This window comes from Salmo salar, chromosome ssa03 (assembly GCF_905237065.1).
Source record: "Salmo salar chromosome ssa03, Ssal_v3.1, whole genome shotgun sequence".
NCBI classification, from domain to species: domain Eukaryota; kingdom Metazoa; phylum Chordata; class Actinopteri; order Salmoniformes; family Salmonidae; genus Salmo; species Salmo salar.
The window spans coordinates 9,073,046-9,087,214 of record NC_059444.1 but is presented as its reverse complement, the minus strand read 5'-3'; the positions used below and the strand labels follow the sequence as shown (position 1 = coordinate 9,087,214).

Below are 14,169 nucleotides of genomic sequence, written 5' to 3'. Positions count from 1 at the left end.
TTAGTTATGAGGACTTTACTCATTAATACGGTCCAGGTTAGTTATGAGGACATGTCTTTACTCATTAATACGGTCCAGGTTAGTTATGAGGACATGTCTTTACTCATTAATACGGTCCAGGTTAGTTATGAGGACATGTCTTTACTCATTAATACGGTCCAGGTTAGTTATGAGGACTTTACTCATTAATACGGTCCAGGTTAGTTATGAGGACTTTACTCATTAATACGGTCCAGGTTAGTTATGAGGACTTTACTCATTAATACGGTCCAGGTTAGTTATGAGGACTTTACTCATTAATACGGTCCAGGTTAGTTATGAGGACATGTCTTTACTCATTAATACGGTCCAGGTTAGTTATGAGGACACGTCTTTACTCATTAATACGGTCCAGGTTAGTTTTGAGGACTTTACTCATTAATACGGTCCAGGTTAGTTATGAGGACACGTCTTTACTCATTAATACGGTCCAGGTTAGTTATGTCTTTACTCATTAATACGGTCCAGGTTAGTTATGAGGACTTTACTCATTAATACGGTCCAGGTTAGTTATGAGGACTTTACTCATTAATACGGTCCAGGTTAGTTATGAGGACTTTACTCATTAATACGGTCCAGGTTAGTTATGAGGACATGTCTTTACTCATTAATACGGTCCAGGTTAGTTATGAGGACTTTACTCATTAATACGGTCCAGGTTAGTTATGAGGACTTTACTCATTAATACGGTCCAGGTTAGTTTTGAGGACTTTACTCATTAATACGGTCCAGGTTAGTTATGAGGACATGTCTTTACTCATTAATACGGTCCAGGTTAGTTATGAGGACATGTCTTTACTCATTAATACGGTCCAGGTTAGTTTTGAGGACTTTACTCCTTAATACGGTCCAGGTTAGTTATGAGGACTTTACTCATTAATACGGTGCAGGTTAGTTATGAGGACTTTACTCATTAATACGGTCCAGGTTAGTTATGAGGACATTTTTTCTTCACTTATCTTTTTATATATATATATATATTCTTTTTTAATTCTAAAAACTCAACCTCAAAGCACTCTCCTGCAACCCGCCTCACCAATTTAAAAAAAGAAAGTATTATTTACCTCATCTGAATTTCACAACAGAAGCTAGCAAGAGGTTAGCCATTTTCACTGGCTAACGTTGAAGTTCAGCTAGCCACGGTTAGCTGTCCTCAGCTATCCATTAGCTCGAAAAGCTATCGCCAGTTTTTGTACAGCGCGACTCAGACCAGAGCATACCGGACCTATTCTCTCTCCTTTCCCCGATTTCTACCGCAGGCTCTGGACATTTACACCTGGATCTTGCAGCTAACTAGCTGCTACCTGAGTGACTATTGGCAACGTCGGTCACGGAATTAACACACATTATTACGGAGCTAGCAAGCTAGCCAGCTGAAGAGTTCCGTCAGCCACTCCTGGGCTATTCCTGAGCTAGCCAGCTGAAGTGTCTCCTGGGCTACAACTCACCTATCCTGACCCGTTTTACTGCCGATCCGGAGCCCCATCGGGTCTTCACGACTGGACCACCGACGTTATCTGCCCGAGGGAGTTATCCAACTGGCCCCTCCGTCGCGACGTAAACTGATCGCCCATCTGCGGCCCGCTAATCGTTAGCTGTCTTTTCGGCTGCGATCTGAATAGGTCTATCGGACACTTTTCTTGGGCCACTATAACTAACTATTTTGCCAACTTGGACAGGTCCCCCCTTCCACACGGAACCCCACTAACCCACAGACGGAAACGCACGAGCTGGCTAAAAACAGACCTCCCTCCCATCTTCCACCAGCTTGCTACCTATGGCCCGGCTAGCTGTCTGAATCTCACTGGACCCTTTGATCACTCGGCTAAGCATGCCTCTCCTTAATGTCAATATGCCTTCTCCATTGCTGTTCTGGTTAGTGTTTATTGGCTTATTTCACTGTAGAGCCTCTAGCCCTGCTCATTATACCTTATCCAACCTCGCAGTTCTTCCACCCACACATGCTATGACATCTTCTGGTTTCAATTATGTTTCTAGAGACAATATCTCTCTCACTATCACTAAATGCCTAGGTTTACCTCCTCTGTACTCACATCCCACCATACCTTTGTCTGTACATTATACCTTGAAGCTATTTTATCGCCCCCAGAAACCTGCTCCTTTTTCTCTCTATTCTGGACGTCACAGACGACCAATTCTTATAGCTTTTAGCCGTACCCTCATACTTATTCTTCTCTGCTCCTCTGGGGATGTAGAGGTGAATCCAGGCCCTGCAGTGCCTGGCTCCACTCCTACTCCCCAGGCGCTCTCTTTGATGACTTCTGTAACCGTAATAACCTTGGTTTCATGCATGTTAACATTAGAAGCCTCCTCCCTAAGTTTGTTTTATTCAATGCTTTAGCACACTCCGCCAACCCGGATGTCCTAGCTGTGTCTGAATCTTGGCTTAGGAAGTCCACCAAAAACTCTGAAATCTTCATCCCCTAACTACAACGTTTTCAGACAAGATAGAACGACCAAAGGGGGCGGTGTTGCAATCTACTGCAGAGATAGCCTGCAGAGTTCTGTCCTGCTATCCAGGTCTGTACCCAAACAATTTGAACTTCTACTTTTAAAAATCCACCTCTCCAAAAACAAGTCTCTCACCGTTGCCGCCTGCTATAGACCCCCCTCGGCCCCTAGTTGTGCTCTGGACACCATATGTGAACTGATTGCCCCCATCTATCTTCAGAGCTCGTGCTACTAGGTGACCTAAACTGGGACATGCTTAACACCCCAGCCATCCTACAATCCAAGCTTGATGCCCTCAATCTCACACAAATTATTAATGAACCCACCAGGTACAACCCCAAAGCCGCAAACACTGGCACCCTCATAGATATCATCCTAACCAACGTGCCCTCTAAATACACCTCTGCTGTTTTCAACCAAGATGTCAGCGATCACTGCCTCATTGCCTGCACCCGTAATGGGTCAGCGGTCAAACGACCTCCACTCATCACTGTCAAACGCTCCCTGAAACATTTCAACGAGCAAGCCTTTCTAATCGACCTGGCCCTGGTATCCTGGAAGGATATTGACCTCATCCCGTCAGTAGAGGATGCCTGGTTATTTTTAAAAAATGCCTTCCTCTCCATCTTAAATAAGCATGCCCCTTTCAAGAAATTTAGAACATTTTTCTACGGCTGGCCATGCTTTCCACCTAACTACCCCTACTGCATTCAACAGCACTGCACCCCCCACAGCTACTCGCCCAAGCCTCCCCCATTTCTCCTTCTCCCAAATCCATTCAGCTGATGTTCTGAAAGAGCTGCAAAATCTGGACCCCTACAAATCAGCTGGGCTTGACAATCTGGACCCTTTCTTTCTAAAATGATCTGCCGAAATTATTGCAACCCCTATTACTAGCCTGTTCAACCTCTCTTTCGTGTCGTCTGAGATTCCCATAGATTGGAAAGCAGCTGCTGTCATCCCCCTCTTCAAAGGAGGTGATACTCTTGACCCTAATTGCTACAGACCTATATCCATCCTACCCTGCCTTTCTAAGGTCTTCGAAAGCCAAGTCAACAAACAGATTACCGACCATTTCGAATCCCACCGCACCCTCTCCGCTATGCAATCTGGTTTCAGAGCTGGTCATGGGTGCACCTCAGCCACGCTCAAGGTCCTAAACGACATCGTAACCGCCATCGATAAGAAACAATACTGTGCTGCCGTATTCATTGACCTGGCCAAAGCTTTTGACTCTGTTAATCACCACATCCTCATCGGCAGACTCAGTAGCCTTGGTTTCTCAAACGATTGCGTCGCCTGGTTCACCAACTACTTCTCTGACAGAGTTCAGTGTGTCAAATCGGAGGGCCTACTGTCTGGACCTCTGGCAGTCTCTATGGGGGTACCACAGGGTTCAATTCTTGGGCCAACTCTTTTCTCTGTATACATAAATGATGTCGCTCTTGCTGCTGGTGAATCTCTGATCCACCTCTACGCAGACGACACCATTCTGTACACTTCTGGCCCTTCTTTGGACACTGTGTTAACAACCCTCCAGACGAGCTTCAATGCCATTCAACTCTCCTTCCGTGGTCTCCAACTGCTCCTAAACACAAGTAAAACTAAATGCATGCTCTTCAACCGATCGCTGCCTGCACCTGCCCGCCTGTCCAGCATCACTTCTCTGGACGGTTCTAACTTAGAATTTGTGGACAACTACAAATACCTAGGTGTCTGGTTAGACTGTAAACTCTCCTTCCAGACTCACATCAATCATCTCCAATCCAAAGTGAAATCTCAAATTGGCTTCCTATTTCGCAACAAAGCATCCTTCACTCATGCTGCCAAACATACCCTCGTAAAACTGACCATCCTACCAATCCTCGACTTCGGCGATGTCATTTACAAAATAGCTTCCAATACCCTACTCAACAAGCTGGATGCAGTCTATCACAGTGCCATCCGTTTTGTCACCAAAGCCCCATATACTACCCACCACTGCGACCTGTACGCTCTCGTTGGCTGGCCTTCGCTTCATAATCGTCGCCAAACACATTGGCTCCAGGTCATCTACAAGACTCTGCTAGGTAAAGTCCCCCCTTATCTCCGCTCACTGGTCACCATAGCAGCACCCACCTGTAGCACGCGCTCCAGCAGGTATATCTCTCTGGTCACCCCTAAAGCCAACTCCTCCTTTTGTCGTCTCTCCTTCCAGTTATCTGCTGCTAATGACTGGAACAAACTACAAAAATCTCTGAAACTGGAAACACTTATCTCCCTCACTAGCTTTAAGCACCAGCTGTCAGAGCAGCTCACAGATCACTGCACCTGTACATAGCCCATCTATAATTTAGCCCAAACTACTACCTCTTCCCCTACTGTATTTATTTATTTTATTTATTTTGCTCCTTTGCACCATATTATTTATATTTTATCTTTGAACTTTCTTCAAACTACAAATCTACCATTCCAGTGTTTTTCTTGCTATACTGTATTTACTTTGCCACCATGGCATTTTTTTGCCTTTACCTCCCTTATCTCACATCATTTGCTCACATTGTATATAGTCTTATTTTTTTTTCTTCTACTGCATCATTGATTGTATGTTGTTTTACTCCATGTGTAACTCTGTTTTTGTATGTTGTCGAACTGCTTTGCTTTATCTTGGCCAGGTCGCAATTGTAAATGAGAACTTGTTCTCAACTTGCCTACCTGGTTAAATAAAGGTGAAAAAAAAATAAAAAAAATAAAATAAAATGTCTTTACTCATTAATGACATAAAAGGTAGGATTAGTGATGTCTTACTCGTCAATGCGGTCTGGGAAGCCCCAGCAGCGGTGTGGGTCGGAGTCTCCGTGGCCAGTGTGGATGAAGCTGTGTTTAAGGGGTCGGCTGATGTCGTGGGCCGACAGGCCCGCAACGGAGGTCACCACGTTCCTGGGGAACTGGCCCACCTTCAGCGTGCGCTTGTTCTGGCCCCGCCACCAGTAGTTCTCCGCTCTGACAAAGAGGGTTGTAAGTAGACGTACAGGTGAATGTGAGAAAACAGACAGACAGACATAGAGACAGAGACAGAGACAGAGACAGAGACAGAGACAGACAGACAGACAGACAGACAGACAGACAGACAGACAGACAGACAGACAGACAGACAGACAGACAGACAGACAGACAGACAGACAGACAGACAGACAGACAGACAGACAGACAGACAGACGCACAGCAGATAAACAAGCACACGCATGAAACAAATACAGGTATATAAAGACCTAACACATACAGGTATATAAAGACCTAACACATACAGGTATATAAAGACCTAACACATACAGGTATATAAAGACCTAACACATACAGGTATATAAAGACCTAACACATACAGGTATATAAAGACCTAACACATACAGGTATATAAAGACCTAACACATACAGGTATATAAAGACCTAACACATACAGGTATATAAAGACCTAACACATACAGGTATATAAAGACCTAACACATACAGGTATATAAAGACCTAACACATACAGGTATATAAAGACCTAACACAACATACACAGGTGGGTGCAGATGCACATGCATAGCATACACACACACACGCACGCACACACATAGACACAAAACATACATAGAAAACCCAATGACGACAGAATATTGATTTAAAGTTCATTAGTTGATTACACACACCTTCCCTCGATGATGGTGATGACGTCGTCGACCTGAATCTGAAGCTTGTCAGCCTCTTCAAAGTCCTGCAGCGCACACATGTCTGTTGGCATGGTCTGGAACGGAGACACACACACACATAAAAACCAAGTGTGATTACCTTAAACACACACTGCACCCCAACAAGGCATCCCAACGTAGTCATTTGAGCCCAAAACCTAACTATGAAATCAGAGTGTGAGTTCTTCCCCCACAAATCTCAGTTAAGTGCACATCAAGTTAGGATTCCTCAGTTGGTGAGGCCATAATGTGCCCCTGACCCAGACAGTGTGCCCCTGACCCAGACAGTGTGCCCCTGACCCAGACAGTGTGCCCCTGACCCAGACAGTGTGCCCCTGACCCAGACAGTGTGCCCCTGACCCAGACAGTGTGCCCCTGACCCATACCGTACCGTAGTAGATTCACTAGGTGGCGCTATAGGTCCAGTTAACGTATTAAGAGCTCCCATAGTCAGACTTCATCTTTTCATTCAATAACGCAAATAAATCATTTAAATGAAATGACAATTTATACAAATTGTGTATAGAAGTTAAGTATTTAGTACTGACATCTCAGGTTGTAAGCAAATTGATCCACTAAACTTGACGTCAGAATATACAACTGTCGCTCATGAAGGTCATGTATACCACCTTGAAGGTACACATTCAGACTATACTCAGCCATTCAGAATATACTCAGACATTCAGAATATACTCAGCCATTCAGAATACACTCAGCCATTCAGAATACACTCAGCCATTCAGAATATACTCAGCCATTCAGAATATACTCAGCCATTCAGAATATACTCAGCCATTCAGAATACACTCAGCCATTCAGAATATACTCAGCCATTCAGAATATACTCAGCCATTCAGAATATACTCAGCCATTCAGAATACACTCAGCCATTCAGAATATACTCAGCCATTCAGAATATACTCAGCCATTCAGAATATACTCAGCCATTCAGACTATACTCAGCCATTCAGACTATACTCAGCCATTCAGACTATACTCAGCCATTCAGAATATACTCAGCCATTCAGACTATACTCAGCCATTCAGACTATACTCAGCCATTCAGACTATACTCAGCCATTCAGAACATACTCAGCCATTCAGACTATACTCAGCCATTCAGAATATACTCAGCCATTCAGACTATACTCAGCCATTCAGAACATACTCAGCCATTCAGACTATACTCAGCCATTCAGACTATACTCAGCCATTCAGACTATACTCAGCCATTCAGAATATACTCAGCCATTCAGACTATACTCAGACATGCAAATAGAAACCCACACACACGTAATGCAAATACTGATGTAAACACACATCCAACCCCCACTCCATCCCCCCACACACACACCCAACCCCCATTCCATCCCCCCCACACACACATCCAACCCCTCCCCCACCCCTAAACACAGACACATCCAAACCCCCCACACACACATCCAACCCCCACTCCACCCCCCACAACATAAACACATCCAACCCCCTCCCCCACCCACCTAAACACACACACATCTAACCCCCACTCCACCCCCCACACACACATCCAACCCCCACTCCACCGCCCTAAACACAGACACATCCAACCCCCACTCCATCCCCCCCACACACACATCCAACCCCCACAAACACATCCAACCCCCACTCCACCCCCCAACAAGCACATCCAACCTCCACGCCACCCCCACACACACATCCAACCCCCTCCCCACCCCCTAAACAGACACATCCAACCCCCACTCCACCCCCCACACACACATCCAACCCCCCACACACACATCCAACCCCCACTCCACCCCCCCACAAACACATCCCACCCCACTCCACCCCCCAACAAGCACATCCAACCCCCACCCCACCCCCCCACACACACATCCAACCCCCACTCTACCCCCCAACAAACACATCCAACCCCCACTCCACCCCCAACAAACACATCCAACCCCCACTCCACCCCCTAAACACAAACACATCCAACCCCCACTCCACCCCCTAAACACATCCAACCCCCTCCCCACCCCCTAAACACAGACACATCCAACCCCCACTCCATCCCCCCACACACACATCCAACCCCCACTCCACCCCCTAAACACATCCAACCCCCTCCCCACCCCTCACACACCCATCCAACCCCCACTCCATCCCCCCACAAACACATCCAACCCCCACTCCATCCCCCACACACACATCCAACCCCACTCCACCCCTCACACGCACATCCAACCCCCACTCCATCCCCCCACACACACATCCAACCCCCACTCCACCCCCCCACACACACATCCAACCCCCTCCCCCACCCCCCTAAACACATCCAATCCCCCCACAAAATGTCCCCAGTTGGTCAGATTTTTGTTCGTTTACTATTCCTGTGTGTGTGTACCTCGAGCAGGAACTCCCTGAGGGCGAGGAATGTGGGCCTGTCGTCAGGTTTCTGGGCCCAGCACTGCAACATGACGTTGTAAAGGTCCTGAGGACAGTCCTCTGGCTTGGGCAGACGCTCACCCTCTTTGTCTATCTTGTGTAAGATCTAAAACACAGATTGAAATACTGAAATTAAACCCACAATGAAACACTGATGTACAAAGGGGACAAATACTTTTTCACACGTCTGCTCATGTTTGATGTATGTATGTGTGTGTGTGTGTGTGTGTGTGTGTGTGTGTGTGTGTGTGTGTGTGTGTGTGTGTGTGTGTGTGTGTGTGTATGTATGTATGTATGTGTGTGTATACCTGGCTGCCGTTGAGGCCCAGCCAGGGCTCCTGTCCGTGGGTACACATCTCCCACAGCGTCACCCCGAACATCCAGGTGTCTGTAGCGTGGGAGAACGTCCGTGTCTTCAGGCTCTCAGGGGCACACCTGGAGGGAGAGAACACACACACACACACACACACACACACACACACACACACACACACACACACACACACACACACACACACACAGCAAATTCACATACAGCAAATGTACGGACACACACACGTTAGACAACTGGATTAAAAAGGTGATGAGAACAGGGAAAAAACACACTACGGCATGCACAGCCACATCAGGAGCACATCAGGGGCACATCAAGAGCACATCAGGAGCACATCAGGAGCACAATGTTGTGTAATATTCAGGTACAAATATGTCATGTTCAACAAACATGCCTTTAGACACGTAGAATAAACAGATCTGATGTAGAATTACAAGATCATGTCTGATCTATTCATGACATTTCTATCTGCAACGTCAGACGTCTGCTTACTGAATGTGGCCCCTGATCACAACGACACACAGAAACCCAAGCCCCTGTCCCCCTCACCAGGCGAACGGCACCTTGCAGTGCTCCTGCATCACATAGTGATCGTGGTTGTTGGGCAGTGCTCGCATCAGGCCGAAGTCGCCGATCTTCACCGTGTCGGCCGACGCCAGCAGGATGTTGCGGGCGGCCAGGTCGCGGTGGATGAAGCGCCGCTGCTCCAGGTAGGCCATGCCACACGCCACCTGCATGGCGTACTGGCACAGCGTGTGGATGAGGACGGGGCTCTGCGTCGGAACGCAGCGCAGATGGTCCAGCAGCGAGCCCAGCGGGGCTAGTTCAGTCACCTGGGGGGGGACATGACGCAGACGAATAGAACAGGGAGGAAAGGTCAGCCTTCATTTTAGTCCTCTGTCTCAATCAATCACTTCTCTCCTCCTGCCGGCCTTGAGATTTCTGACGCTGACATGATTTAAATGGGGACAGGAAGCAGTCTGACAGGAAGCAGTCTGAGCAGTGTGTTTACTTAGTGTGTTTATGTGTGTCCGGTGTGTGTGTTTATGATAGTCTGGTATGTGTGTCCAGTGTGTGTGTGTTTATGTGTGTCCGGTATGTGTGTGTTTATGTGTGTCCGGTGTGTGTGTGTGTCCGGAGTGTGTGTGTCCGGAGTGTGTGTGTGTTTATGTATGTGTCCGGTGTGTGTCCGGTGTATGTGTGCATGCATGTACCACAGGAGGTTGGTGGCACCTTAATTGGGGAGGACTGGCTCGTTGTAATGGCTGGACCGGAATAGGTAGAATGGTGTCAAATACATCAAACAAATGGTTTCCATGTTTTTGATGTCATTCCATTAGCTCCGTTCCAGCCATTATTATGAGCTGTCCTCCCATCAGCAGCCTCCTGTGCCATGATGTGTGTGTCCGTACCATCTTCATGGGGCGTGTGAGCACCACCCCGTACAGCCGGATGAGGTTCTGGTGATCCAGGGAGTGCATGGCGTTCACCTCGCAGATGAAGTCGTCCAGTGCGTCCGGCTGACTCAGAACGTCTGTCTTTAAACACTTTACTGCTACCTCCAACTGGAGAAGAGAAGGGGGTAGCGAGAGGAGAGAGATGGTGGGGGGCTGTTAGCGTTATGCTAAATCCATAGTGAAAATGATTGATGATTAGCTAGCAAATGTTTACTTTGAGTGACTACAGTTGTGCTTACTAACAGTGTGGTGGCCTTGGAACAATCTAAAACTAGGAGACAATAGAGCACCAGGGGTGTATTCATGCAACCGTTAGCTTCTGTTGGCTTCCGTTAGCTTCTGTTGGCTTCTGTTAGCTTCTCTTGGCTTCCGTTAGCTTCTGTTGGCTTCCGTTTGGTTCTGTTTGGTTCCTAGTGAACACACCCCAGATTGGTTCTGTTTGGTTCCTAGTGAACACACCCCAGATTGGTTCTGTTTGGTTCCTAGTGAATACACCCCAGATTGGTTCTGTTTGGTTCCTAGTGAACACACCCCAGATTGGTTCTGTTTGGTTCCTAGTGAACACACCCCAGATTGGTTCTGTTTGGTTCCTAGTGAATACACCCCAGATTGGTTCTGTTTGGTTCCTAGTGAACACACCCCAGATTGGTTCTGTTTGGTTCCTAGTGAACACACCCCAGATTGGTTCTGTTTGGTTCCTAGTGAACACACCCCAGATTGGTTCTGTTTGGTTCCTAGTGAACACACCCCAGATTGGTTCTGTTTGGTTCCTAGTGAATACACCCCAGATTGGTTCTGTTTGGTTCCTAGTGAATACACCCCAGATTGGTTCTGTTTGGTTCCTAGTGAACACACCCCAGATTGGTTCTGTTTGGTTCCAAGTGAATACACCCCAGATTGGTTCTGTTTGGTTCCAAGTGAATTCACCCCAGATTGGTTCTGTTTGGTTCCTAGTGAACACACCCCAGATTGGTTCTGTTTGGTTCCTAGTGAATACACCCCAGATTGGTTCTGTTTGGTTCCAAGTGAATTCACCCCAGATTGGTTCTGTTTGGTTCCTAGTGAATACACCCCAGATTGAGCTTTCTGAACAACTGGACTAGATTTTTTGTGCTCAGCCACCAGACTAGATGTTCTGTGGCCCTTAAACTCAACTCTCCACAGTGTTATTTTCCCCATTATTCCCCTCTAATCAGGGACTGATTTAGACCTGAGACGACACCAGGTGGGTACAGACTTTTCCCCCCATCCCTAGCAAAAACATCTGATTTAAACTAATTGCATTCTAAACTGAAGATCATGATTAGTTGATTACTGGAGTCAGGTGTGTTAACTGAGGCTGGGGGCTGGGGCTGAGGCTGGGGGCTGAGGCTGGGGAGTGGGGGCTGAGGCTGGGGGCTGGGGGCTGAGCCTGAGGCTGGGGGATGAGGCTGGGGGCTGGGGCTGGGGGCTGAGGGCTGGGGCTGGGGGCTGGGGCTGAGGCTGGGGGCTGGGGGCTGAGGCTGAGGTTTGAGGACTGAGTTACCCATCCCTGTCATAGGGTAAGACTTGAACAGCCCTGTTCTATGGGCTCTGTAAACCTTGTGTCACATGTTCTGTAAACTATTCCTTTGTTCTGTTGGGACTCTGTACCTGGCTTTACTGATCCCATCTGGCCATGTTGGGGTCACTGTGTGTGTGTACTGTGTCTTTGTGTGTGTGCGCGTGTGTCGTCACTCAGTCACTTCTGGAGAGTGTTTGGACAAGATTTTCTCTTTCTCCATCACTCCCTCCAGGTCAAGTCTATAGGGGCTAGTGGTCAAGGGTTTGACCAAAACAGATGTTGGAGAGAGAGTGTTTTTGGTCATTTTTACAAGTTGTCATGGTTTCAACTTTGAATCCACTGATACTGTTCCCCAGGGTGATCACGAGGAACTCCCTCCCTCCTTCCCTCTGTTCCTCAATCTATTCTGACCCCCTACTGTGAAACTATACCGCAAACCTCCTCCCCTCTGTTTCTCTATCTATTCTGTCGCCCCTACTGTGAAACTATACCGCAAGCCTCCTCCCCTCTGTTTCTCTATCTATTCTGTCCCCTTACTGTGAAACTATACCGCAAACCTCCTCCCCTCTGTTTCTCTATCTATTCTGTCCCCTTACTGTGAAACTATACCGCAAGCCTCCTCCCCTCTGTTCCTCTATCTATTCTGTCCCCTTACTGTGAAACTATACCGCAAGCCTCCTCCCTCTGTTCCTCTATCTATTCTGTCCCCTTACTGTGAAACTATACCGCAAGCCTCCTCCCCTCTGTTCCTCTATCTATTCCTACCCCTTACTGTGAAACTATACCGCAAGCCTCCTCCCCTCTGTTCCTCTATCTATTCTGACCCCTTACTGTGAAACTATACCGCAAGCCTCCTCCCTCTATCTATTCTGTCCCCTTAGTGTGAAACTATACCGCAAGCCTCCTCCCTCTGTTCCTCTATCTATTCTGTCCCCTTACTGTGAAACTATACCGCAAGCCTCCTCCCTCTGTTCCTCTATCTATTCTGTCCCCTTACTGTGAAACTATACCGCAAGCCTCCTCCATCTATTCTGTCCCCTTACTGTGAAACTATACCGCAAGCCTCCTCCCCTCTGTTCCTCTATCTATTCTGTCCCCTTACTGTGAAACTATACCGCAAGCCTCCTCCCCTCTGTTCCTCTATCTATTCTGTCCCCTTACTGTGAAACTATACCGCAAGCCTCCTCCCTCTGTTCCTCTATCTATTCTGTCCCCTTACTGTGAAACTATACCGCAAGCCTCCTCCCCTCTGTTCCTCTATCTATTCTGTCCCCTTACTGTGAAACTATACCGCAAGCCTCCTCCCCTCTGTTCCTCTATCTATTCTGTCCCCTTACTGTGAAACTATACCGCAAGCCTCCTCCCCTCTGTTCCTCTATCTATTCTGTCCCCTTACTGTGAAACTATACCGCAAACCTCCTCCCTCTGTTTCTCTATCTATTCTGACCCCCTACTGTGAAACTATACCGCAAGCCTCCTCCCCTCTGTTCCTCTATCTATTCTGTCCCCTTACTGTGAAACTATACCGCAAGCCTCCTCCCTCTGTTCCTCTATCTATTCTGTCCCCTTACTGTGAAACTATACCGCAAACGTTCCATAAGCATGTGTGAAACAACTGAAGCGTAAAAACAGGTGCTGTGGGGCCGGAGTAACATCTCTCATTGACTAGACCTACAGTGGCTCTGTTTCACCCACGGTCCAAAAACACCTAAAATAATGGGGGAGGGGTGAGGATATTCTCTCTTCCTGATAACGATTATTGATCATCTGAATTAGATGTGTTGTCTAGATGGGACCCTGTTTTCTAAATGGGGAACCTATAGGGGGTAAGACCCTGTTTTCTAAACGGGGGACCTATAGGGGGTAAGACCCTGTTTTCTAAACGGGGAACCTATAGGGGGTAAGACCCTGTTTTCTAAACGGGGAACCTATAGGGGGTAAGACCCTGTTTTCTAAACGGGGAACCTATAGGGGGTAAGACCCTGTTTTCTAAACGGGGAACCTATAGGGGGAAAGACCCTGTTTTCTAAACGGGGAACCTATAGGGGGAAAGACCCTGTTTTCTAAACGGGGAACCTATAGGGGGAAAGATTTAGACCAAAACCCAACCCCTGACCCGCCTCTCACACACACACACACACACACACACACACACACACACACACACACACACACACACACACACAC

General features: G+C 47.4%; 1 protein-coding gene across 3 annotated transcripts in view; it reads right to left on the bottom strand.

The window, feature by feature from the left end:
• The window catches only part of LOC106596996 (activated CDC42 kinase 1), an 86,102-nt gene that overhangs the window by 17,224 nt on the left and 54,709 nt on the right, over positions 1-14,169 (bottom strand). For all 3 annotated transcript variants that reach the window (XM_045714465.1, XM_045714464.1, XM_045714466.1), the window contains 6 exons: positions 10,395-10,547; positions 9,532-9,815; positions 8,957-9,083; positions 8,608-8,754; positions 6,183-6,277; positions 5,299-5,493 (listed from right to left, as the gene is read on the bottom strand). In XM_045714465.1, the coding sequence (XP_045570421.1) occupies positions 5,299-5,493; positions 6,183-6,277; positions 8,608-8,754; positions 8,957-9,083; positions 9,532-9,815; positions 10,395-10,547 (1,001 nt within the window). The remainder of the gene's footprint in view (positions 1-5,298; positions 5,494-6,182; positions 6,278-8,607; positions 8,755-8,956; positions 9,084-9,531; positions 9,816-10,394; positions 10,548-14,169) is intronic.